This window comes from Manis javanica, chromosome 11 (assembly GCF_040802235.1).
Source record: "Manis javanica isolate MJ-LG chromosome 11, MJ_LKY, whole genome shotgun sequence".
In the NCBI taxonomy this organism is placed as follows: Eukaryota; Metazoa; Chordata; class Mammalia; order Pholidota; family Manidae; genus Manis; species Manis javanica.
The window spans coordinates 26,993,628-27,019,745 of NC_133166.1; the positions used below are offsets into that span (position 1 = coordinate 26,993,628).

The 26,118-nt window shown below is 46.0% G+C and overlaps 1 protein-coding gene across 6 annotated transcripts; it reads right to left on the reverse strand.

The window, feature by feature from the left end:
• Positions 1 to 232: 232 nt before the first annotated feature.
• FHIP1B (FHF complex subunit HOOK interacting protein 1B) lies at positions 233 to 23,483 on the reverse strand. 6 transcript variants are annotated; one of them, XM_017666883.3, is made up of 12 exons: positions 23,374 to 23,483; positions 13,367 to 13,697; positions 12,600 to 13,238; positions 12,071 to 12,229; positions 11,813 to 11,899; positions 11,443 to 11,610; positions 7,645 to 7,724; positions 7,265 to 7,428; positions 6,043 to 6,822; positions 3,485 to 3,663; positions 3,162 to 3,324; positions 233 to 754 (listed from the first exon to the last, which is right to left on the reverse strand). In XM_017666883.3, exons 2-12 carry the CDS (start codon positions 13,502 to 13,504, stop codon positions 393 to 395), a joined length of 2,919 nt encoding a protein of 972 aa, XP_017522372.3. In that variant the 5' UTR covers positions 13,505 to 13,697; positions 23,374 to 23,483; the 3' UTR covers positions 233 to 392. The 6 variants fall into 6 exon arrangements, 5 of the variants coding, with proteins under 5 accessions (XP_017522372.3, XP_017522373.3, XP_017522368.3 ...); XM_017666884.3 differs by having other exon boundaries at positions 6,625 to 6,822; positions 7,223 to 7,428; XM_017666879.3 differs by having other exon boundaries at positions 7,223 to 7,428.
• Between the last annotated feature and the right edge of the window lie 2,635 nt (positions 23,484 to 26,118).

Sequence of the window (26,118 nt, forward strand, 5' to 3'; positions counted from 1 at the left end):
CCATCCTGAGCCCATACTGTTTCTTCCTTCTGGGGTCTAAAGAAGGAGAGTCCCTACTTTTTCCCTAGGCTTCATGACCCCTCACCCTCTAAGGGTTAAGAAGCACCTTGAAACCTAAGCATCAATGTCATCACCAGACAGAAAATACTCCAACCACCTCCCCACCTATGTACAACCTTCTTGGGGCCCCAGCCTCATAGAAAAAGGGGTGGAAAGAAGAATGAGCACAGAATAGAGATTTCCCTTTTATACATATTGCAACAAGTTCTCCATAAAACATTCATCGGAAATAAATTAAAAAGTCTTCTTGCCACCACCTCCAAACATAAAAAGGAGCCTGCACCCAGGCCCCAGCCAGGCCACTCAAGGCCATGATTGTCCATGGAACAAAGTTAAGGACTGAGGGGCCCGAAGCCTGAGATGGGAAGGCCAGAGCCCTCCTCTGAAGTATCCAACAGGAAAGGCGAGGTGACAGCATGGGCCTGGGAGATGGCAGCCAACTCCTTGAGAAACTCGGGGAAAATGACTGCACAGTAGACGGCATTCTTGACTCGCAGAGCCTCACCTTGATGTTCAGGGGCCCCACCCCGGGGGGGCAGAACTGGAGTTGAAGCCCCAGGGGAGCCCCCACCTAGGCCAAGGCCCGTGCTGTCTCTCCCAGGCTGAAGAACCAACTGTGCCACCTGCCGGGCCCTGGTTGGACTGTGTGCGTGTCGCAGGAGCAACTCCCCCAAGGATGGCCTCCGGCTCTTCACTAGGAATAAACAGGGGTATCGTGAGGGTGCTGGGTCAGGAGAACGCCCTTGGTCTGGGGGAGATTTTCCCACCCACTTGGTTCATGGACTTCTCGATGCTAACACCAAAACGCTGCCTGCCCAGCTTCTTCCCCCTATCCAGCCTCACCACCCACCCAGCCATCATCCTCAGTCTTCTCAGTTAACACTCCAGCCACTTCCTTCCCCGCCAAGACCCCTTCCTTCGCTGTGGCCCCTCACCCTGCGGGATTCTCTTAGTACTCCTCCCCAGTCACTACTCTACCAAGCTATTTCTCCCCAGTCCTTACTTCATGCTTTCCGTCACCCTCCTGAACTAGAGTTACCACTTCCACCTTCCCTCCATCTATCTCTAACACCTGACCCATATCCTGTGCTCCTTCAGTACCTGCATGGACTATATATTCAATCATAGTTTAAGGACTTTATCACTTCTCTCCCACTCTGGTACTCCAAGGTCTACTCTCCTATGCCACCACTTCCCACTGGTCACCTTCCCACTGGTTGTGGCCAGACAACTTAATGTCAGCTTAAACTCAAGTGAATCATTTAAAATATTGACCTTCCTCCTCTAATTTGCTGCCTGGATTCCTGGCTCTGGATCTATGTCCAACATCTATAACCTAGACTCCAGGGATCTAGTCAGCAGCTCATATTATGGTTCCCATTCTCTACCTCTACGTACTACTACAGAGAGGTGCTTGGCATCTATTTGGCACTCAGAACCCTTCGCAACCAGGCTCACTATACCTCCTCCAACCTCTTCTCAAAACTCTGTACACCCACCATCCTTTTGCATACATACCTCTCTGCTCTTCCTGAAACCCTCCAGGCTCTTCCATGCTTCTACAGTTCCCTCTGCCTTAATTCTGCTCACCCCACTGTTTTTATCCTTGGCTTAATTTCACTAGCCCCACCTCTCTGGCAAACCTTCTCTGATTTTCCCTCCAATGACTTCCCATGTTACTACCCTTATCACATCACATTGTAGTAACTTGTTCACAGGCCTTCTACTTCATACACTAGTCTGTGAGCTTAAGCCTCTATCTTAAGAGCATAGCCTCCATCTTATTTATATTTGGATTGCTGGGTCCTCCACAGTGAACACAGTAAGGGACTGCGGAAGCAAGAACAGTCACAGTACTGGACCCGAGGAAATCATGCTGAGGAACCTGAGCTGAGTCTTCAGAGCTGTATCATAACTCTCCTGGTATGCTCATCCCAGTCCCTATAGTTTTCTCCCTAAGCCCCCATAGTATTCCTGCCCACTTGTTCTCAGCATCTTATTTGCCTCCTACTTCGATTAGCAAATAAAGGATGACTTCAATTCCCTAACCTTCCTCTCCATACTGCACTGGTACTTATTTCCTCATCTGCCTCAAAGGGTTTTAGGGGAAAAAACCCACCTTGTTCAAAGCTAATCCTTTCCTGGTGCTCTGGGTCGCACTACTTCCACCACTTTTGGGATCTTGTTCCCTCAGTTATGATATTCCTCTCTCTGCTCTCTCTAGACTATCAGCTTTTTGAAAGCTGAGATCTCGTCTTGTACCTCCCTGAGTCCTCTATACCAAAGACAGTGCCTACCACATTGGCAAGTGCTCAGATACTTGCTGACAAAAGATCGAGATCTAGAACTGCATGGCCATATTTAATTCTTCCTTCTTTTACCCTACAACCACTCACCAAATCCTACCAATACTTCCTTGCTATTTTCACCTTAACAGATCCTTCTGTTCTGTGTCTACTGTTCTAATTCAAGCTTTAAAGGTCAATCTGCATTACTACAGAAGCCTCCTGACTGTTTTCCTGACTGCATTTTCTCCTAGCTCCAACTCACCTAGCAAGTGAACTAACATACTTATCTCTCCACTCTCAAATCTAAGTTGTTCCAATGGTTTCTCACTGACTAAAAGATCACAACTTCTACCCAGCACAGCATATACTCTGAGAAACTTCTGCTCTGGCCAGCCTTACTACCAACTGTCTTACCACTTTCTAACTCTCCTGCTACAACTAAATAGTTCATGCTGTCCCCTGAACAAAAGGATAAAGCCATTCCACTCTTTGCCTATCTAATTCCTACCCATCTCTCAAGGCCCATGTCAAATGCTACATCTTTTACCAAGCTGTGACAATATCTCAACCTAGAGTGTACTCTGTGCCCTTGCCTACCTCCAACTCCTAGAGCAGTTTTTGCTGGAACTGCTGATTTGGCTCTTAAGTGCACAAAACTATGTTTTATCTTCTAACCAGAAGCTTAAAGACAAGCATCCAGACTCATTTTTCCCGGTTCCCAACACAAAGCCTCAACTTTAATAACAGCTCAATTAACCTGGGCTAATGAGCTGCCTGTGGAGGGTGGGAAAATGGGTGTGGAGTATACCTCACCTAGGGGATCAGAGCGGCGAGAGGCAGGTCCTGCTGCAGGGCCCTCAGCCCAGTCCAACTTGCTACGGGCAATGAGGTACTTCTTGGCTTTGGATAGCAGTGCTGGGAAGTCCTCCTGGGAGGCGGCAAAGCTCTCGATCTTATTCTTCACAGAGCCCAGCACCTATGAAGCACAACTTCATGACATGCCTGAGCAGCTCTAAACTGACAAAGTCCTTTCTAGTCCCACTGGGCCTGTTCCCAGCCCCCCTCAGGGCCACTCCAGCTGCGGGCCTGGCCCACCATGGAGCCTGGACGCACCCATGCATGCATGCATCGCACACCTGCAGCAGGGACTTGACACTGGGCTGGAAGACCATGTTGGTGTTGAGCAGGAAAGAGCGGAGCAGGGGCTGGGGGTGACAGGCCAGCTGGGCCACCAGCCCCGTCAGCAGGAAGTTGACATAGACGGAGTTCTGCAGCATATTCTCAAGTTTGGCAAAGAGCACAGCCATGAAGGGGCCTGAGGGGTGGGCACAAGGATACAAGACCTGAACACAATGCACATAGCACGCATTCCTCCCAAGAACAAGAGATTCCCCCCACTAGATGAGAATCATTTCTGTTAGTCTCTGGATATGTTTAAATATCCTGTGACCATCTATTCTGGAGGAGATAAAATGGCAAACACCACATGGGCCCACAAGGGTCCAGATGCCAGCTCTAAACTCGTGCTGAAGAGCCAGACAGTAGGCTCTGGAGTCACACAGACCTGGCTTCAATTTTCAGCTTTACTAATTTATCAGACGGATTAAAACTCTCCAAGCATAGTTTCCTACTTGGTAAAATAAGAAAACATACCCACCTCAAAAGGTTATTAAGAGGATCCAGATACTCTTATAAAGCATTTAGCCCAAAATCTAGCAAATTCTAAGTATTCAATAATAACTATAAGCTACATAGCTAAAATATTCCTCAGCTTTTTAAAAATCTTCACTCAAAAGGCACAATAGAAGAAAGAACAAGAAAGTTATTAGGACCAAAAGAAGAATCAGGCTACACACAAGAGAGAGGGAAACACTAGACCTGCATCAGAAAGACAGCAAGAAGGAAACACAGCAAAGGCAAAGGTGGCTACATGGGCCATGCTAAAGCTGGGGAGGAATCTGGGGAGGAATCTTGGGAGGACCAAAAAAAGAAATCAGCTCTGTTCAGAAGCAGGGAACCAAGAAGGTGGAAGAGAATCTGTAGAACAAAGAGAAAACTGATTCAGGGCAGGCTCTCTGGTGCGAAAGAAGGTAACAGAAGGAATCAGAATGAGCTACTGGACAATCTGGCCTCACCTGAGCCAGATCAGCAGCACGAGGATGCTAGAACCACCACAGTATGTCTGATCAAGGATTGGTGGGGGAAAGTAGTATACCTGAGAGCTCACTATGCAATGAGAAGAACAACAAAGGGAAAGAGACAGTGAATCCTAAGAAAGATCCTAGAACATTCTCTACTCCAGATGCACATGACTAGCCTGAGCTCCAAAACAACTCTAGCTTAACAGGGACCTAAGCTCCCCACAACTTTGTCCTGTTCCTCTCATTTCCTGGGGCTTCCTTGCAAGAGAAAATTTTAAAAACTCCAATGAATTTACAGAGAAAAAGTACAGTTTCAATTAATGCAAAGAATGTGGTAACACCTGCATACCACCTTCTAGTGGTGCTGAGTTGGAAGGAACAAAGCCTATATAAATGGAAAGATGCATTTTCTGTAGTCTGCAAGGAGTTGTTGTCATGATCAAAACAGAAGCCCTGAATGCTGTGCCAGCAGACTGGCAGCATATCCCAGGCCAAGTTAGGATAAGTACTAATCAAGGTATGATTCACCTGACTACAAACCACAAGAAGATGGGTGGTTGCCCTGGTCAACTTGTAACTGCTATGCACCCGAGATGATAATCCTGTTCAAAGTTACTGTGTGTTGAGTTCTCCCAATGTACCAGCATCATAGTAAGTGATTTACATGCACCAATGACACAGATGGGACACTAACTCAAGGTATGTCTCGTCCAAAGGACTACACTGCTTCCCAGAGGAGGGTTTTCTTTGTTTCTTTTTCTCCAGCACAGGATGTGGAGTAAAGGTGACAGGTAGATGAGGGCTGGGCTGGGTAGAGCTTGCTCTCAAACAAAAACAAAGAGGAGTTAGCCCAATGACTCAAGTCAGGTCTAGCTCCAGGGTCTTCCAGGGAGACCAGGCAGCTCAAGGCCATGCTTTGTCTTTGCTGTCAATGGTGTATCTGCCTCACTCTATCTGCTTCATTCCTTACTACTAACTGTAAATCTTTAAGAACATTTTACTAGGTTGTCATGGCACAAGGATGGGGAACAGGAGAAACTGAGTCTCTGAAGCAGCTGGAGAAAGGAAGCCAGGGCTGAGAAGAGGAAGAATACCAGAACTGACCCTGGGCCACACAAGAGTTGACAGGAGGCCCAGCACCCAGACGGACATACTGGTGGGAACAGCCTGGTTTACAGGTGCCTCACATGCAGGACATCACGTGTGTCTTCCACATGGTTCAGGTATGCTGCTGCGATTCACCAGGCAACACCAAACACAGAATATCCTGATCACAAATCCCAAAATGCCCAGACTGGGTAAAAGGAAGAACATGCATATAGGACAGACATATAAGGCTCAGACATAAGTCAATACTCAAACCAGCACAAGCATGGAAGACATAGAGACACAAGTATGATATGGTATGTATCTGGATGGGACCCAAGCAAAATGGTAAGGAGCGAGGCAAGTACACAGAAATGACATAGCCAAGAAGTCTCAGAAATCAGCACAAACATGTTGAGAACATGCAAAGACTACACAAAGGAGAAGGCCTAGGCTGAATAGCTTACCAGTGAAAGGCTGGCTTGGCAGCTGGTTGAGAGTCCTCAAAGGGCTGCTGAGGAAGGGGCCAGGGGGCTCAGGGGGACAAGTGAAACTCTCAAAGGCCTCCTCCTCCTCAAGAGGTAGCGGAGGCTCAAGGGGGGGCTCTGAGCTAGCCCCACCATTGCTCAATGCCACCTCCAGCTCACGGAGCTCCTGCCCAAAGCCCTCTAGTCCTGCCATGCCCTCAGAGACACCCTCTAGCAGTTCCCCAGCTCCCCCCTGTGGCACCCGACAAACCTTCTTGGCCCCTTCAGGCCACAGTCCTGGCACCCCATTGAGCTGGAGAGGGGGCAGGTGGCCGGGGCCCTCCCCTGCACCCCCAGCAAGCCCCCCAACCCCCAGCTCTTCCTCCTCCCCATCTCCCACATTGTCCCTGTCCTCCTCAGTTAACAGGCTGCGTTTCTTAGTCCGGGAGCCAACAGGACTGGGCTCAGGAGGGGGCCGCTCGCCATCATAGGGGGCAGACCAGGTACGGCAGGCTCGGACACAGCGGTCCACACCACGACGCGCCTCACGCAGATACTCCAGGTAATTGTCTTCCAGCTCACCAGGCTCCTCCATAGGGCTGGGCCATCGGCCAGGGCTGGAGGCTGGGGATGCAGCAAGCCCTGGTGAGCGAGGGGCTGGGGTTGGAGACTCAGAGCCGCCCAGGCTCTGCTGTCTGAGGAAGAGGGCCAGACGAGATGGCGTGGACGGCCGGGGCACTGTCACCACAGAAGAAGAATCAACACTGGGGCTTCCAGGGCCTGTAAAGGGGAAAAAACGTTGAGAGATCAAAGAGACAGAGGTACAGGAAGAGGGGTAAGACACCTGGGGAGACTGAGAGAGAAAGCAATGGAGTAGCTAAAACATGGGACCATTTCAGACAGCTGACTCCCCAGCCTCCAAATAAAGCTTTTTGTCATCCACAACGCCCCCTCATTACCACCAACACCAAAGAAACAATGGAAACAGGAAAAGTACAGGACTGGAATGAAGAAGACAAGCAGCTTTACTCAGAAGCTACAATTCCTTTGATGGAGTAAAAAGCCAGCCTGCAAGACCCCTCATCAACCTCCCAAGAGATTGAGTGACACTCATGGCCACCTCCCTCCTCCCACCCTAACCCCACCTTCTTGCTAGGCTTCCCCAGAACCCAGGCCATACCCGTGGTGTCCTCCCTTCTCCCTGCCTCTCTGGTAGGCCCACCTCGTGCCCACGAGGCATGCTCTGGACGGGGTGGGCTGGGGGCATGGTGCCGACAACAACGTGGGATTAGGGATAGAAACTTGTCCGCTGCTCGTCCATATAGGTCCACATCGCGCACAGCTGGCTTCTGGCTCAGCATCACATGGTTACAAGGGACAAGATACCTGGACATGACAGCAGAAAAGGGACACAGAATAGATCAGGAAGGAAGGACAGGACTTGGGAAAACATCAGGCCAATGGAGCTACATGGCTAAGCCAGGCTCCAAGAGAAAACTCATTAACAACCCCAGCACTGCCCATGGCCCCAGCAATGCACAAGCCCTGAGGGCCCTGGGGAGTTCCAGACCAGCCATCCCTCAGCCCTGCCCCAACAGGTACCTGAGAACCAGCTGCAGCAGGACATCCTCACAACTGAGATTCAGGAGGGTCCTGAAGAGACTCAGAGAGACCATGCAGAGCTGGGGGGTGGGGGAGGAGGGAGGGAGTCACCGTAAGAGCTCACTACCCTCCATTTACCCAATGGGAACCACCCACCCCACAGCCCCAGGCCCAACCAACCACTCCCAGAGAACAGTGCACAAGGTCTGGCACATAACAGTTATTCAAGTATTAAACAAATTATCACACAACCTTTGTAGGAAAGACTTTGCTATTAACAGACAGGACTGAACCATGTGTCAGGTTCAGTGTATTTCTACAAACCATACAGATGTCAACAGATTGGCTATATGTACTCATTAGCACAGACTCCAGCAATACTTAAATGGAATGACTACCATAAAAAGAGACCCTAGGAAATACTGAAATGAGTAAGTGACAGACTAAGTGAATGTCCTCTGCAGAGAGGGCAACAGCACAGGAAGGGTATAGGCCTACCAACAAAGAGCCAGAGGGGATCTGCTGCAGCCCAGCTGGGAAGTGGGTGGGGCTGTGAATGGGGCGCTGTGTCACCTGCCAACATCAGTCTCTCTCAGGAGGTAGGATAAAGAAAAGCTCAAGGGCAGCTGACAGGAAAAGGAAAAACTAGGTGTGTCCGGAATAAGGAAAACCTTCTGTTTTAGAAAAGTAAAAAGGGTAGTGGTCTCTGGCTGGGCAGAGAGAACACACATAGGTAGGCTCTCCCCACTCCTCTGCATCCCCACAAGCACCTTCTCTGTACTTCCCTTATGGCAAATGCACCCTGGGCCCCCCAAAGGCAACTACCAGAGCTTAGTTTAGAATACTACCTGCACAGTACAGGTGCTCATCATTTGCTAATTGACTATGGGAGAATCAAAAGCCAACCACAGTGGCGAATCCATGGATACCATTTTGGACAGCATGGATGTTCAGGAGGTTTATTCTAAATGGCCATTTTAACTAGCAATGCAAACACTCAGACTTCCTCAAAAGTTGTGTGGCAGGTGGAAAAATAGCACCCCAAAGATGTCCAATTCCTAATCTCCCAAATCTGCAAATATTTTACCTTGTGGGGCAAAAGATACTTTGAAGGTACAATTAAGGTTAGGTTACAGAATTTGAGAGAGTGAGAGTATCCTGGATTATCCAGGTAAGCCCAATCAGATCACAAGTACTTAAAAGCAGAGAACTTTTTCCAGCTGGGTCAAAAACAAGAAGGAAGACTGATGTGAAGCATGAGAGGGACTCAATCCACGATGTATGGCTTTGAAGATGAAGGGACCATAAGCCAAGGAATCTGATTGGCCTCTAGGAGCTGGGAAGAATCCTCAACTTACGGCCAGCAAGAAAACGGCAATCTCAGTCCTATGAAACAACCCACCAACAATCCTAATGATCAAGGAAACACAGCCACTCCTAGGGCCTCCAGAAAGGAGCTCCACTGACATTTTGATTTCAGTCTGGTGGGATCCATGACATATGACATAAAGAACTGTAGTTAATATATTTTTGTTTTAAGGTAGTACGCTTGTAGTAATTTATTATGACAGCTATAGGAAACTAATACAGATTGTCAGGCACAGAGACTGGTTAGCCAGCATGATTCACTTTAAGCAAAAAGCCAGGCAAAAGAAATTCAAAATCAAGCCTAAAACAGACAAAGAGTGGAAAGGAAAGTGACTACACATCCAATACAGGCATCCTGAAATTAGAGATCTGGTTCCTCCAAGAACCAGGAATCAGGAAGAAATAGCCCAAGAACATGGTGTGTGAGACCAAAGGACCAAATACAAAATTAACAGAAATAAATGCTAAAAAAATAATGAGGGAGAATCAAAGAAGATTAAGACAAAAGCAAGATGGATAGTGCACAACACAGGAAAAAAAATCAACCTCAAGAAGGAAATCAACTGTCCCAAAACATGAATAGGACAGTCCATGAGGCAAAGAGATATAAGACCATGTTCTTACCTGGGCATAGTGAGAAAAGAACTCCTTTCGTATCTTTTTAAAATTAAAGCCTTAACATCTATTCCCTACTTGTTTTCAGCAATAGTTCTTAATCCAAGGCATGTATCATAATTACTTTTTGGAACATTATAAAAATACACATGTTCTGGACCTACGCCCAAAGATTATAATACGAGAGATCTACAGCAGAGCCTAGAATCCATCATAGCTGTCATCATTTTCAAATTCTGAAGTATACGCCTGATTCAGAAACACTGGTCTAATCAGAGTCAGCCTGGAATATCTCATCATACCCCAACTTAGTTATACAGAAACATCTCCTATAGAAAACATAGCTATCCAACATAGTGGATCTCTGGCAGCTTGCTGCACTGATGGAGTGACTGCATTGAGGAATGGGTGGGGACTTGATAATATGGGTAAATGTAGTAACACTGTTTTTTCATGTGAAACCTTCATAAGAGTGTATATCAATCATACCTTAATAAAAAAAAAATTTTAATAAAAAAATCTCAAAAAAAAAAAGAAAACATAGCTATCCAGAAACCTTACCTACCTGGAAGCCAACTACCAGGTACCTCAATTACCTAGAAAGTTTTCTAGAACCCTTAGTGATCCAAGAAATTTGATTTTAAACACAAGGACCCAGGGACCTTCAATTATTTGTAATAGAAGGAGGAAACAAAAATGGTTCCAGAACCAAACTAAATGCCATAAAGTCCATGGCTAAACTAATGCTTTAGTCCCCTAGAAAAACTTCAGATCTTTATTACTTGGAAACTACTTACTCCTATGGTATTTACATTTCTATTGGTTAAAGTCCAAACTTCTTACCATGGTATACAAGGCCATGCACGATCTGAACCCTGCCCATTCTCTACTCTGATTTCCCTCCTACCTGCTCCTTGCTCACTATGCCTCCAGCCACAGTGGTCCTTCTTTCCTCAACTACATTAAGTTAGGCCCCATTTGATGTCCTTAGCAGTTGCACCCTCTGCCTATAATGTTCTTCCACTTGTTCTTCAACAGACTTAAATCCCTCATAATCTTTAGGTCTCGGCTCAATGTCACTACCTCAGTTTTTTTTTTTGACCACCCAATTATTTTCTAAGCATGCTGTTTGGTTTTCTCATAGCAATGACCAAATTTTCAATTATTTTATTAACATGTTTGCTTGTTTACCTCCTCTCTAAAGGAAGCTCCATGAATTCAGCAACCATGTCTATCTCATTTACCATTAGGTTCTCAGTACCAGAAAATAGTACAGCACATAGTAAACACTGAGTAAAAATGTTCAGAACGAAGGTATGTAAGTAGGTGGGTGGGTGGATGGATGGGTGCCCCAGGTCACAGCAGTTCAAATGCAGCAAATACAAGAGGGAGAAAAGGCAAGCATACCAGCAGCCACTGGGTCACCTATCAAAGCAGATACGAAACCGCAACAAGTGATCTAGTGTCTCCCACACAGGCCACAGAGCAATACACAACTGCAGAGAACCTCAGGCCAATGTTACATTACCAGTAGAGCACAATGGCAAAACCTACAGTCATGAAGAACAGCCCAAGTCAGCCAGAGAAGGTAACTGTGCTCTAGATTCATGTATTACAAAAGCAGAGGAGTAGATTAAAATACTAAAATCTGTAACCAAAATGGTTAAAAGTTTAATATTAGAAAGCAAATGCCACCTAAGTTTGAAATGACTGCTGGAGACAAAAACCAAAAAGGGCAGGAAACCCTCCCAGAACAGAGGTCAGAGAGAGAAGACAGCTCACCCTGGTAAGCCAAGATAGAGGTAAGGGTCATACCCGGGAGTTGCTGCCAATACGGGCAACAAGGGTGTCAAGGATGGTGTGGGTGTCATGCCGGTGCAACAGCAAGAATCGCAGAAAAGTTCGGAGCAGGGCAGGCTCTGATATACTCCGTAGGAAAAGCTCCAGATAGGCAGTACTGGCAATCATCTCCTCCACAGAGGTCTAGAATAAAGGAAGGGGCAGTATTTACGGCTTCTCTGCACATACAACGAGTCATTTTCTCTTAATTCCAAGGAGGAACCAGGAGCAGACAAGGAAAAAGGGAAGAGTACCCAGACCACTGCCTCCCCACACTGGTTCTAGCAGTGAGGTTACCACCCCTCAGCCTGATCCCCTAATCTGCCTTGCCATCCATGACTCTCACCTTGTGCAGGGCAGGGCCCATGACAGGAACCAGAAATCCATTATGGATATAATCAACTAATTGCTTCTGTACCAGAGGGTGAGCCACCTGTAGGGATGCAAGAGAGAGGAAGGAGGGTTCTGAGGGGGACCACTGTATGGAAGGGAGTAGAATGAATGGTACAATACCAGTAGGGCCCCCAACCCCAAAATGACAAAAGAGCAGAACTCCAGGGAATGCACCCCCTTTGACCAGACCTCCTGCAAACCCCAGTCCCACCTGAATGACTGCATTGCAGAACTCAAGGGAACTCATGAAGAGTGCAAGGGCTGGCACTCCCAGCCAGTCCTCCCGTCGCAGGCAGTGCCAATCATCCCCTGGAACCTCAATCTTTCGAGGCAGCGAGGAGTACAGGGCACTCAACCCTGTGGCCAGCACCTGAGGGCCATCCCCAAGGATAGGTTACCAAAGGCTCAGACAATACAGAAAAGGGGCACAGGGGAGCTATTAACCCAGAATTTTGATGGGAGTAGGGGAAAGAGGTATTACCTGAGCAGAAAGTTAGTTATTCAACGTGCCAGGACATCACCTGGGACACTGACCCATGAAAAGCCTTAGTACCTGCCATACCCACCTGAGCCCATCTTTATCCCCACCCTAACTCCAGGTACTGCTTTCAAACCCAGGGGCCTACTTCCTGAAGGACAGGGTGCTGGTATACAGCCCATCCATATCTCCTTGATAGCAAGGTGCTACCCAGTATCTACACACCATACCCTACCCTACCCCCACCCCAGGAGGTGCTGACCGGACAGAAGTAAGAGTGATCTGCGATGTAGCGGCCCACAGTGGGGCTCCCAGCTGACAGAGCCATGAGCAAGAGTAGGGCATCACGGGCCTGCTGGCCCAGGGTGCCCTCTCGATGGACGAAGGGGACAAGGCGAGAAAAGAGGAGAAGACGGGGGGCAGCTCCAGGCTCAGGAGGTGGCTGCAGGAAGAGCTCGAGCAATGAAGGCTCCCGGGCCAGACACACACACAGCTGGCTGAGAAGTAGCACCAGGCCTTCATCCAGTGCTGGGCTACTGGGCACAGGGCAGCCACAGGCATCCAGCAAGGTCAGCAGAGCCTCACGAACTGGACCATGCCTCAACAGCGGCTGGCGAGCTTCACTCACTAGCATCTCAAATAGTTTCAGTTGCTCAGCCCGCCGTTCCTCAACCCCATCCCCAAAGTCATCCCACTGAAGCTGCCATGCCAACAAACGGGTTAGCAGATCCTCGCGCAGTGCAAACTCCAGCAGGGGCCCAGGGGCTGTGGGGGCTGAGGGGACTGCACGATCCTCTGCCAGAAGTGTCAGCATCTGATAAGTGTGGTTGCACACAGCACTGAGATCATCTGCACCCCCAGGAGCTGCCCGAGGGCCTTGCCGCTCCAGGATTCGCACCACCTCGGGAGAAATGACAGAAGATAGAAGGAATCTAAGATGACAAGGTAACTAAATGGGATGGTGAGAGAACACAAAGGCAAGGAGCAGGCAACCAGTAGACTAGGCCCTTTTGGCTTATAGACTCCTACCTGCGACCAGTGATTCTTGAAGACCATGAGGCAGGTCTCAGGATCAGCCATGACAGGGGTCTGCAGACTAGCCCCTTGAGGTACACGGTGCCCAGGACCTCGGGAGGCCAGTCTGCTTAGCCAGTTCATCCTCTCCATGAGGCAGGCTGGGCCCGGCCAGCAGCCAGAGGACTACACTCTGAGAAATTGCCAGCTGGAGGCTTTCTCCACTTGTGTCTCTAGTCTGCTTCATCCGGTCTGTAGGAGCCAGTAGTTGGCCATGGAGCCAGAGGATATACACCAGGCTGGAGTGGCGAGCCCAGAGGTCACTGCCCAGTCCAGACTTGCAAACCTAATTCAAAGAGTGAGAGCGGAAGAGATTAACAGAAGTTTGCCTCTCTCCACTCCCCAGCAGGAAGAACTCAGAACCACCACTCCACTGAAAACTCCACACACATGCACACACAGTCAGCATCTTAAACTTAACATGTCTAAAACAGCACTCATTTTTACCACCAAACCCATTATTCCCCCCAGCCTTCTCCATCTCAATGATACCAACACTCACCTACATGCTCAGGCCAAAAACCTGAGCATTATCCTTCTTTCTTCTTGTTCTTACTTCCAATATTCAGTTCATCAGCAAACACTACCATCTATACCCTCAAGACATGCCTCACCATTGCAGTAGCTTCCAATCAGTCTCCGTGCTTCCAGTCTTGCCCCGAGAGTCTATTCTCCACACAGCAACTACAGTGATGTTTTTTAAACCTAAATTATATTACATCTCTCCTCTGCTGAACACCCTCCAGTGATTTCCTAGCACACTAGTAATAGCCCAAATCCCTTACCTTGGCCTCTAAGGCACTATATAATCTAATCGGTAGAACCTACTGGCAGCCTCCTCCTCACTCATTGTTTACTCAAGGCCTGCTTTCTTGACTACTTTCTGTTCCCTCTGCCTGCAGTGCTCTTCTCCACATCTTCACACTGCTTGCATCACTCAGTTATTTTCAAATGCTATCTCCTCTAGAGGCCTGACTTAATTCTATCTAAATAGCACATCTTATCACCTTCACTCACTAGCTTCCTGATCCTTTGTTCTTAGCAGTTTTCACTCTCCAAAAATATTTATTTGCTTTTCATTTGTCTATCTTCCCCACTAGAACGTAAACTCATTAAGGGCAGAGTTTGTCTGTTTTGTTAACTGTTGTATCTTCAATACACAGAACAGTGCCTAGGGACTCAATAAATACTTGTTGAATGTATGAATGCTTAAGTGAATGAATGAATGAATGAATGAATGAATGAATGAATGAATGAATGAACAAACGAACGAACGAACGAACAAATATATAAACATACAATCAAGAAACCCAGTCTTGATCTGACTCCAGCCCTCTGGGATTGATGAGGAAGAAATTTTTTTCTACCTTTCACAGGTCCCTCCCTAGAAGCCCCCTCAGTAGGATGGGCAAAGAGACCCCTAACTGGCTGAATACTTAGGTGGAAATCCAGAGCCAACCAAAAGGGCAGAACAATTTTCACTCCATCAAGGGACACATGGATACACTACCATACACACACTCCCACATATCCCACTCCTGTCAGATATACCCAGCACTCATTCCTGGGGAGAATGACATAACAGCCTCACTAGGGAGAGGGAATAAGTACCAAAATAGCCATTGGCCTAGGCTGCGGCTCAGTTCCTTCTCCATCACACCTCCCACCCTCTCAGCAGTATTGTCTCTCACAAGAGTAAAAACTTCAGAGGAAAGATGTGGTTCAGTTGTCCTTCCTCTTCATATTCAACAAGGGTTGAAGGAACCCAGAAACCTGGCAACAGCTTCACGCTTTGCACTTGGGTTATATTAACCACCATCCTCTTCCACCCAGATACTCTTTCTCACCATTACCTGCTCAAAACAAAAGGAAGAAGGTAACAACCATGCTGAAGGAAACCTTCTGCAGAACAGGAGGCAGTCTTACAAAGGATGGGGCCAGTCCTTAACAGCAGGTTGGGCTCACTCGTTTCATTGCTCAATCCATACTGACAAAGTACTGGCCACTCTGCTAATTAAGCAGTGGAAATACAAAGATGGATAAAAGCAGTTGGGGAAAAGCAAAAACAAAAACTCCAATGAATACCATAAACAGAGGTATTTACAAAAGTGTCACAGGGACAAGGAGGGAAAGCAACTACTGCCTGGGAGACTGTAAGAGGGGACAGCTGACTTCAGTTTTTAACAATGAGATACTGGCCACTAAGAGAGCAGAGAGAAAACAGTATCAAAAACAGTACACACAAAGATACGGCACTATGAAAGAGCACAAGAAACTTGAAGCATAGACTATTGCTGTGGTTTAATGACAGCCTACTTAGAGAAGATAGATAGGATATTGATTTGAAGGGTAAATGAGGATGAAGTTTATAAATATCACTGAATATCATGCTAAGGAATTTGGGTTATATCTATTGACACCCTAGAGACAAAGGAGATTTTTAAACAAGGAAATAAGACAAAATCTTCCTTTAAAAATATGTCAGATAGCAGTATAAGGTGGAGCAGTGAGAGACAGATGGCAGTGGACAATTTATAAGAACAGGTTTCAATAGCCCATTAAAGAAAAAAAAGGATGGTATGAACTAATGTGCTAAGAGCAGGATTAACAGAGATAAATCTAAGATTCATCTGTATCTTAGCATATCTTAATGTGATACTGAAATTATTTACACCCATAATATCGCTGCCAATACTAGCAAGATCCTTGACAAAAAAAGAAATCATTCATTCTTCTGTGAAATCCCAGTGTTATTCAAAAATGCTTGTGGAGCTGGATGCTGAATTAAAAATAATCGTAATAGCTAACATATACTGAACACACACTTACTATGAGCAGGCTTTGTTCTAAGCACATGTAGTGGCTCATTAAACCTCACATTTAAACCTCTCATTTAAACCAAGATGGACTATTATTTCCATTTGTTACATGAGAAAATCAAAGCCTAGAAAAGTTAAATAAATTGTCAAAGTGAGCCAGCTAGCAAGTGGCAAGACTGGGGTGCAAATGCAGATAATCTGCCTCCAGATTTAACTTAACCATGAAGGAGAAGCAACAAGACCTGACAAATGAATGGAGGATAAGAGAAGACCCTAATATGAAGAATAGGAGACACAGAGGAAGACAATGCCACCAACAGACTAGGAACACATAACAAAGGGAACCATGTTTTAGAAGAGAAGAAGAGGATAGTTGTGAACATGTGAAGCTTTGAGACACCTACAGGATATCCATGATGTCCAGAAAGCAAGTATAGTTGACCCTTGAACGACACTGGCTTGAACTGTGTGGGTCCACTTACATGTGAATTTTTTTTCAGTAACTATATTGGAAAAATTTTTGGACATCTGCAACAATTTGAAAAACCATTTTCTTTTCTCTAGCTTACTCTAATAATACAGTATATAATGCATATAAGATATAAAATACGTTTCAATCAACTATTAATATTATCAGTAAGGTTTCCAGTCAAGAGTAGGCTACTAGCAGTTAAGTTTTTGGAGAGTCAAAAGTTATTTTATATAGATTTCCAACTGCAATGGGTTGGCATTCCTAATCCCCACATTATTCAAGGGTCAACTATAGGAATATTATAATTGAGCTCAAGAGTGAAATCAAGACTAGAGATATAAATCCAGGAGTCACCAGCTGATAGGTGGTAGGTGAGCCTATGGAAGGAGATGGAATCACCCAAAGATATCAGCAGACCATGAAAGGACCAAGAGTGACACCTTAGGGAACACCAGGGTTCAGGAAAGCAGAGGACAAAGAGTCTGTGAAGACTGTGAAGGTATCCAGAAATAGAAGGAGAACTCCAAGAGATAATAATCTAGAAATCAAGGAAAGGAAGTTTCAAGAAACTGAAAGTTGCCTGTAATGTACAGTCTACAGAGAAATTAAGTAGGATAAGAATTGAAAATGGTCAATCGGTTTTAGCAAATTTTAGACAAACTTAGGAAAGTAAGTAGTTAAAGCATGACTAGGAGTCAGCGAAGTATAACTGCAAATTCAGGAAATTTAGTTACATGGAGGATGAAAATAGGATAATAGCTTAAAGAAACTGGGATGGGAGTGGGGGATCAAGGGAGAGTTTGTATTGCTTGCTTTTGTTTTATTCAGGATGGGGAGCCTCAAGGTGTTTGTCAAGTGAGGAAAAGAAATAGCAAGGAAGTAACAGATTACGTATAAATAAGAGGGGGATGACAGAAAAATCAGGTACAGGATTAATCTGAGAAAAAGTATACCACTTTCTCTGAGAAAGGAGGAAAACAGTAATAGATAAAGGATGGGTGCCACTTCAGGGAAATCTGAAATCTGAAACAGGGAAGCTAACATGTTCTCCCACCATCAACCCACCCAACCCTCCATCACCAGAGAGTCAGGGTGGGGAGAAGCAAAAGGGTGAGAAGGTAGTGAGAGCCACAGAATGGATGCCCAGTCTTTCCAACATGGTTTCCTAAAAGCCATCAAACACAGTCACTCCAACTAGTAGCTATTGGCAGAAGCAGTACACTGGAAAAGGTAAGTACCTAAGGTCTTACCAGGTACCTATGGTCCCAAACAGGCATGTGCCGGGGAAGGCAAAGCCAACAGCTGAGAATGCTGGAAGGCAGCCTCCCCTGTTACTAGCCCTCTCACTGTTATTAGCCCATGGGGTATTGAATTACCCCTTGTTAGTTAACTTAAATTGTACCCAAACCTTTGTAAATAAATATTCCCTTTATTAAATGTATTAAATTCTTCACACACCTGATTTGTACCATCTGCTACCTACAAGGACCCTAAGTGAAACAACGGTATTACTGGTTACAGGTGGCTTTCTCAATCATATCCCATTTGAGGACTGAAAACAAAGGGCCCAAAGTCACATAACAGCAACACAAAGCAGTAGGTAAAGCATGAGCTCCTCAGTCCCTCAAACAAAGGTGGGAATCTCAGTCCACTATTTTCCAGCCATGTGACCTCAAATAAATCACTTCACATATGAGAGCCTCAGGTTCTTCATCTATAAATTCCTAAGGAAATAAGTATTGCTACTGTTTCCAGAATTAAATAGGTTAACTTATGTAGCACTCCAGGCATAAAGCAGGTGCTCTGTAAATGATGTTTACCTTTCCACCTTCCCTCTCCTGGTCCTGTTTGATCAAGTTACCCTAATCTCTGACTGAGAAGAGAGAGCTAACCTGATCTAACACAACCCTCATTTCCACCTCACACTCATACCCTGCTAAGTTGAAGAAAGGCCAAGCATTCAGTCTCAGCAAAGTAAGGCCTTAATATGTTGAAAACATTTCAAAGATTAAAAAACAGCTCCCACCTTGCAATACAACTGGGGTGCCCACCTCTGCTCCACTGCTTGAACAACAAATGGCGCTGCTCAGAGACCCCAAGGCAACTGGCCTCCAGGACCTTTCCTCACCTCCCCACTATTCACCTCTTTTCAAAGACCTCAAAGAGAAGGAACAGGCTGAATTCAATTGCAGAATGCAAAAAGCCAACACAACCTGGGCCCTCTTTGCATACCACTAAAACATAAAAAGAAGGACCTAGGTTGGTATTCCCATCCCCTACTTAAGACTTCTCACTCTCTGTTAACCCTGCAAAGCTCAGAACAAGAAAAAGAAGAGAATGGAATCACCATCCTATTACCATGCCCTTTCCTTCCACTGCAAAGTCTGGAAAAAAGCAGACAGCTGTTCCCAGATTTACCTTCAGGCTCAGCCACAGGGTGAAAACAGGAAGCAGAAGCTGATCTTTCAGGCCCACAAGGGGACAAGGTCAAGGCACTCACCTTAAGGCCCAATTCACAGCCCTACAAGCACAGTCAGGAAGGGTGTCCCACCAACCTCAGAACAGCAGGCACAGAGCAGGAAGTGGCTCAGACTCACTGTGAACCTTTGACCTGGGAGAGGCAAAAAAGGGAGGGGGCTGGAAGCAGGGATACACCTGAAACACCTACAGCAGACAGAGAAAATGACCTTCCAAGAACAGGCCAGTAAAGTCCTGGGGTTTCTCTCTCTTCCTAGGCAAGATGATTGATTGCTGACATAAGAAGCATGGATGAAATGAAATACTGAAAGAGGAAGATCTGATTAAAACCTCATAGGAAAACAAAAGGGGGGTGGGGGGAAGGACCCACCTTATAGGAGCCTATCAATCTAGAGCTCTGCTTACACATATCCTCTTGTTTGACTATCCTTCAGCCTCTACGCATAAGACAAATGGGTTATCAGTGTATGGTCCCAACTCACTCCCTCCCCTCTCCCTAGGACCACCTCTACTTCTAGCAGGGACTCTCCTCCCCTGATGCCAGCAGGGCCCTTGTAATTCACAACATGAACTCCAATCACACAGTAACTTCCTTTCATAACAGCAAATTCCCATGTCATACATGGTTATCTACACCCCTCCTGGGTGAGGATGACAAAGAAGATACCAAAGAGGAGGTAAAACTGAACTAGATCCTAAAGGATAAGCAAAGTTCACTGGGCAGAGAAGAAAAGGCATTCCTGGTAAGAGCAGCAGCTATTAAAAAGATTCCAAGGCTCAAAAAAGTAACATATTTGTTTGGGAACTGTGAACAATTTATTCAAGCTAGAGCACAGATTGGGGAGTGGCAGGAGATGAGGCTGGAGAGGTGAGCTGAGGCCAAATGGTGCCATACTAAACCATTTGGATGTTGTCCTAACAGAACACAAAGAGAGAAACGTTTTTAAGCAGAGGAGTTCAATGATCAAATCTGTATTTTTGGAATGATCATTCTAGGGATTGACTAGAAAAGAACAAGTTTAAATGCAGGAGACTGTTGGTGGTGGGCAAAATCCAAATAAGACATGAGGAAGTAAACTAAAGTTTTAACAGTGAAGACATAGCAGTGGAGATGATGAGAAGATATTTTAGAAGGAACTGTATTAAGATTTTAGTGACTGATTAAATACCAAAGGTGAAGGAGCAGAAAGGACGTAAGATGACACTTAGGTCCTGCCTGGATGGCAATACAGCATATGGTACAAAAGCCAGCTTTCAGAGCAAAGACAACAAATTCCCTCTTGGGCATGTTAAGTTTTGTGCTCTCTGTGGAGATACACAGTAAATCACTGAATACACATGACTGGAGTACAGGGAGAGACTGAGACTAGATAGAGAAGCATCACCTCATTATGATGGATTTTTATAGTTCACATTCTCTAAATTGAAATTATCTTTTCATGTATCTGTTTCTCCCAACCAGACTGAGAATTCCTGAGACCTCAGAAGACCATGTCTGATTTATCTTGGTATATCACAAAATGTGAGCATCACAAGGGCAAACTATATGCTGAAGACGTATTTCCTGAATGATTAAGTAAATAAATATATGAATGAATGGATTTGTTCTCCCAGCACTTTAGCATAGTGCCGGGCACATAGCAGACATGGTATAAATGGTAGCACACAGCACCCCAAACACGTGTCTATCTCTACAGCATCATCCTCATATTTCATCTTTTCAGATATACCACCCAGCTGTATCTGTCCTAAGTCAAAATTCCTTATACTTAATGCACTACTATTTCAACAGAGTTCAGTGCAGCAAACAATAAGCTTATCAAACCTAGTGCTTTCTCTGAAACAACCAAGATTTTGGACAGTCCCTAAGAACCCTCTGATAACTTGACTTAATCCTAGCACTGTCACAATGTGATCCAGCTATTATGTATACCTGTCCCTATGTCACCGCCACAATATTAAACAGAGCTCTCATCCCTATGTCACCCTCAAAGACTCTTTAATTCCTTCTGGAAATAAAATTATTACAAATCACAAAAAATGCTTTTTGCCAGTATGATGTCCTCTCTGTCACCACAACCCTTCCTACAGACCATGTGACATTTAGTCCACACCATCTTCACTCTTCACTACAAACCTTCTTTCCCCAAGTCACGCTCACTCTCAAGAGACCAAATTTGGGGTACAGCTTTGCCACTTTATAACTATGTGACCTCTGGTTTCTGAATTTGATTCCTCATCTATGAACCAACAATGCCTTCCCTTACCTAGTTCACAAAGTATCTACGTAAATCCAGTAAAATCTTGAGATTGCATGAATGCTGTTCAGGTGTCAGAAGTTATATAGAATTGCTGTATAAACACATGCTTCCTCAACATAATAGCCACACCATCATCACTCTAAATTTCACAAACCAATTTTTGTAGAAACAATTTTTAAAGAATTAAAAAACAGGTTTGTTACTTTTTATTTTGGCAAATAAGACCATTTCTTAAAAACCCACCACCAATTGTCACCATTATTTCATCAGTGAAAGAGCACTTTAACAGCAAAATAGGAATGATAATCAGAATAAATTTATCTTTATAAAAAACTTACGTTTCATATGTTGTCTTTCTCTCCTTCCACAAGGGATGGATGAAAACTATCATGAACTGGCACCAACTTCGGCCTAGTGTTTAGAAATCACTGCTCTAAACCCTGTTGTGATACATATAGGTTCTGTAGGGCTCTGACCTTCTGGGCAGGTTGCCAAGGATCCCACCAGCATGAAAACCTGCTTGACCTCCAGAGAGAAGTAATGAAAACATACCATGGGGCAGAATATGTGGTTCTGAGGCTGAGACTCTGGAACAGATGGGGACTTGGATTGCCCCGAATTCTCAGAATAATCTGGAAGGGAAAGGCCTAATGCTTCCTGAGGTTGCAGAAGGTCTCTAGGCTAGTGGAAGACTGTCAGTAGAGAGGAAAATTTAGTGGTGTGAAGGTGACCATTATCACTGAGTGCCAACACAGCTCTCTAGGACTTCCAAACTTTTCATGTGGCAGAGAGAAGGGGCCCTGTAAAATGCTCATAAAGTGAACCCAATAACATGTCATTGCAAAGAAATGAGTTGCAAAAGGACGAGAAAAATCTTTTGGGGCTGGTATAAATGTTCAGTTTCTTGAGAGTGGTAATGTTTCACAGGTGTTCACTTACAGCAAATCAACTCATCAAACATGTATTGTTTTAAATGTGAGCAGTTATGCACATAAATTTACCTCCATAGTTTTGGGCTTTTTGTTTGTTCTTTTTAACTGTAAGAAAATGACAAAAACTATCCTCTTTGGGAGCCTAAATATAGTGTTTTATGTAAGGAACCACGTGACTTCCATGCAAGTAGAATTGGTAACTGAAATTAGTTAGTTCAATATGGATGCCAACCATCAGGGGCCCACAGCTCAGCATAGGTGAGGAGCGGCAGCGGCGGAAAGTTACCCAGAAGATGTAGAGAACACATACTAATAGTCAAAAATCCTCCACGCCCTCGGGACCATCTTCAAGTTGGCTGTCCCAAGGAGGAACTTGAGGGAACAGGATTAAGGTGATCACTATGTTGAAGACTAAGCCTCAAAACCGATCTTCATTATCACTGTTACTATCGCTCTGCGATACCTTTTTGTCCTCCAAAATATGTAGAGCCAGGTGCACGACACTTCCCTCAAGCTCTCCTACTCAGTCTAAAACTACTGCTCTCACTAGGCAGGACAGTCCATGGAAGGAGACTCCAGAACCAACCTCTCGGCCTTATCCAAGCCTCACAACCACATTCCTTCCTCCCACCCCCCCGTCCTTAGCTCCCTCACCACTTCCCCACCGGCCTGCACGCTCCCGCGTTAGCCCTTCCCCTTCCCCCTGGTCCCAGGGCTGTCCCTCACCCCTGCCCACAGGTGACCGAGCCCCTCAGTAAACCTTGTTCACAGGTGCCTTCCCCTTGGTCCCTCAGAAGGCACCCCAACCTCTCACACAGCCCAGCTGCTGGCTTACCCGTTCATCCCGAGGCTCTCACCCTGCGCCTCTACCTTGGAAACTCACGCCCGGCCCCTCATCACATGCCAGCTCCTCACCTGTCCACTCAAAATCAGTTCAGTCACCAAACCCGGTGCCGTCGCTCCCCAGCCCCTGAGCCCCAGCCCTCCAGCCCAAACTCACTGCTCACTCACAGAACCCGACCCTGACCAGGCCGATCGCAGCGGCGACGCTAGGTGAGTTCAGGCCTCCGCCATCACTCCTCAGGCGCACCAGCCGCGCCCCGCCCCGCGCCACACGCAACCCGCGCCCCCGCGCACCACACGTAACCGCCCAGCGACGCGCCGCTGGGCAGTAGCGTGCCAGCTCATTGGCTGAGCCAGGCCAAAGCCGGAGCGTCGATGCTTGTTTCCTGGCAACGGCCGAACGCAGGGGCGGGGTCGCCTACAGACTTCAGCCGGAGGAGTACCGCCTCTTCCCCCCCAGGTTCCGCCCCCTCGGTCTGTAAACCCCGCCCCTCTGGAGGACTCCGGCGTGTCATAAGGAAAGACCTCCAGGGAGCGGGGGGGAGGGGGAAGAAGGCGGAGCCTGAAGAGGAAAGGTCGAACCAGGGGGCAGAAGGCGGGACCTACTGAGTGACTTTAAGAGGAAGAGAACGCTCAGAGGAAGGGGCTTAGGGGAGAGATGGAGTTGAGGAATTAGCTGTGGTGGGGCGGGGCCACGGGTCCCGGGCGGTGCTTGGAGTGGACGGGTGAGCGAGGAAACAGGCGGGGATAGCACGAAAGGATAGATCTGAAGGGAGGAGTGAGTAGGTAGGAGCCGCCTGCGGAAAAGCTGAGCGGGAGACGGCTGACTGCGAACCAGTTAGCTCAGTTTTGATCCACCTGCGCACTTGACTTGTATAGTACCGGCAATGACGGCTCTTCCTTTGCTCCCCCAACACCTGCTTCCCAGTAATCCCTCGGACACTTGTTTGTTCAGTCATTTAACGAACATGGAATATGCACCTCCATGTCAGGCAGGATTCCAGATCTATTAGAACCGGTCTCTGCCCTCCAGGACCTCAGCCCTTTAGCCAGACAGTTCCAACATACCGTGATAAGTGCCATCAAGGAGGGGCAGTTAGCATGATTTGTGAGTACAGAAAATGAGGGGAAAGAAGGGCGAGGGAGCTTAGGGAAGTCTTCCATGTAGGAAATGTCTGAGCAGAGTCTTGAGAGACAAGCAAGAGTCAGATAACTAAGAGAAATGGAAGTTTCAGATAAAGTCTGTCGTTTAACTGAAAACATTGCACTAATGTTAATTCCCTGGTTTTGATCATTGTACTCTGGTTATATAAGACGATAACAGGGGAACATGGGTAAGGACTTTCTGTACTGTTTTTGCAACTTTTCTGTAAGCCTAAAATTAATTCAAAATAAAAAGTATTTAAAAAGAAAAAAAAATGGAAGTTTCAACCCAAAGGATCAGCACATACCAAGTCAAGGAAGAATGAACCTGCGGCAGGTGCTCTCGGAAACACAATCAACACACCTTATCTGGAACCTAGAGAACATGCAAGGGAAACATTGTGAGATGAGGCTGAAGGCACAGACAGGTCAAGTACTAGTGAGCTGTGTAGGCAATGTTAAAGAGTTTAGATTTTATCCTTGGAATAATAGAGAACTATTAAGAATTTTATACATGGTCAGATTGATAAGGCCCAAGTAAGGATGCAGAGAGATAGGCATATGGGCATTAAAAGGCAGAGGACCAGGGCTTGATGATTAGATGAGTATAAATAGAATATAAGGGAAAGGATGGAAAACTGGTGCTTAGTTTATATAAGCCTAAACCCAGGAAAAACTGAACTATGGTATTAGAAGTCAGGTTAGTGATTTCCTTTGGAAAAACATTGACTGGCAGGAGGCAGAAGGGACTTCTGAGGTGAATGCTGGTACACGGGTGTGTTCACTTCCTGAAAGTCATCAAGCTGTATGTGCACTTTTCTATATGTATGTTACTATGCTGTGCAACAAATCATGCCAAACTTGGTGGAATAAAACAATTGCCATTTTATTATGCTCACAGATTCTAGGATTTCAATCAAAACACAGCTGGAATGGTGTACCTCTGTTCTATGATGTCTAGGACCTCATCTAGGAAACTTGCATGCCTTGGGGTGACTTGAAGCTGGTGGCTGGAATCATCTGGAGGCTTCTTCACTCGTATGTCTGATGATTGGACTGAGACAACTCAAAGGGTGAACTCAGCTTGGACTGTCAAACAGAATACAGAGGCATGAATGCTCCTTGTGGCTTGGGCTTCCCACAGGGCAGCTGCTAGGTTCCAAGAGGGAGTATCCTGAGAGGGACCTTCCAGACAACGAGCATTCTGAGAGAACCAGAAGGAAGCTGCGTAGCCTTACAATCTAGCCTCAGAAGTCACACAACTTCACTCCTGCTGTACTCTGTTGACTGAAATAGTCACAGGGGAAAGTGTCAAAGAATTTGTGACTTTTTTTAAACTGCGACAATGTCATACAGTGATAATAATGATAGTAATAATAGTAAAGACTAGTGCTATATGTTCTGGCTGCTAGGCCAGGGATAGGGATTTTAAGAGAAAAAGCAGATAGGAGAAGATAATGAGCTCTGTTATAGAATCAATGGGATGAAAGTGACTGTGAGATATACAGATGTGGACATCACCCAGCGAGCAATTAGTGGTAGCTCAGAGAGAGTTCTTGGGAATTATTAAATGGGAAAGAGAATCCTGTGAGTGACCAAGACTGGTCAGAAAGAGTCAGGAGGATGGAAAGAGAAAGCAGTCTATGAAAGAGTCCTAAAAACACCAACACAGAAGAGAGGGGTAGAGGGGCTTATGCAAGAATCTAAGAAGAAAGTTAAAAAAAGAGAAAGAAATGATGGTGTCACAGCAGCCATGGAA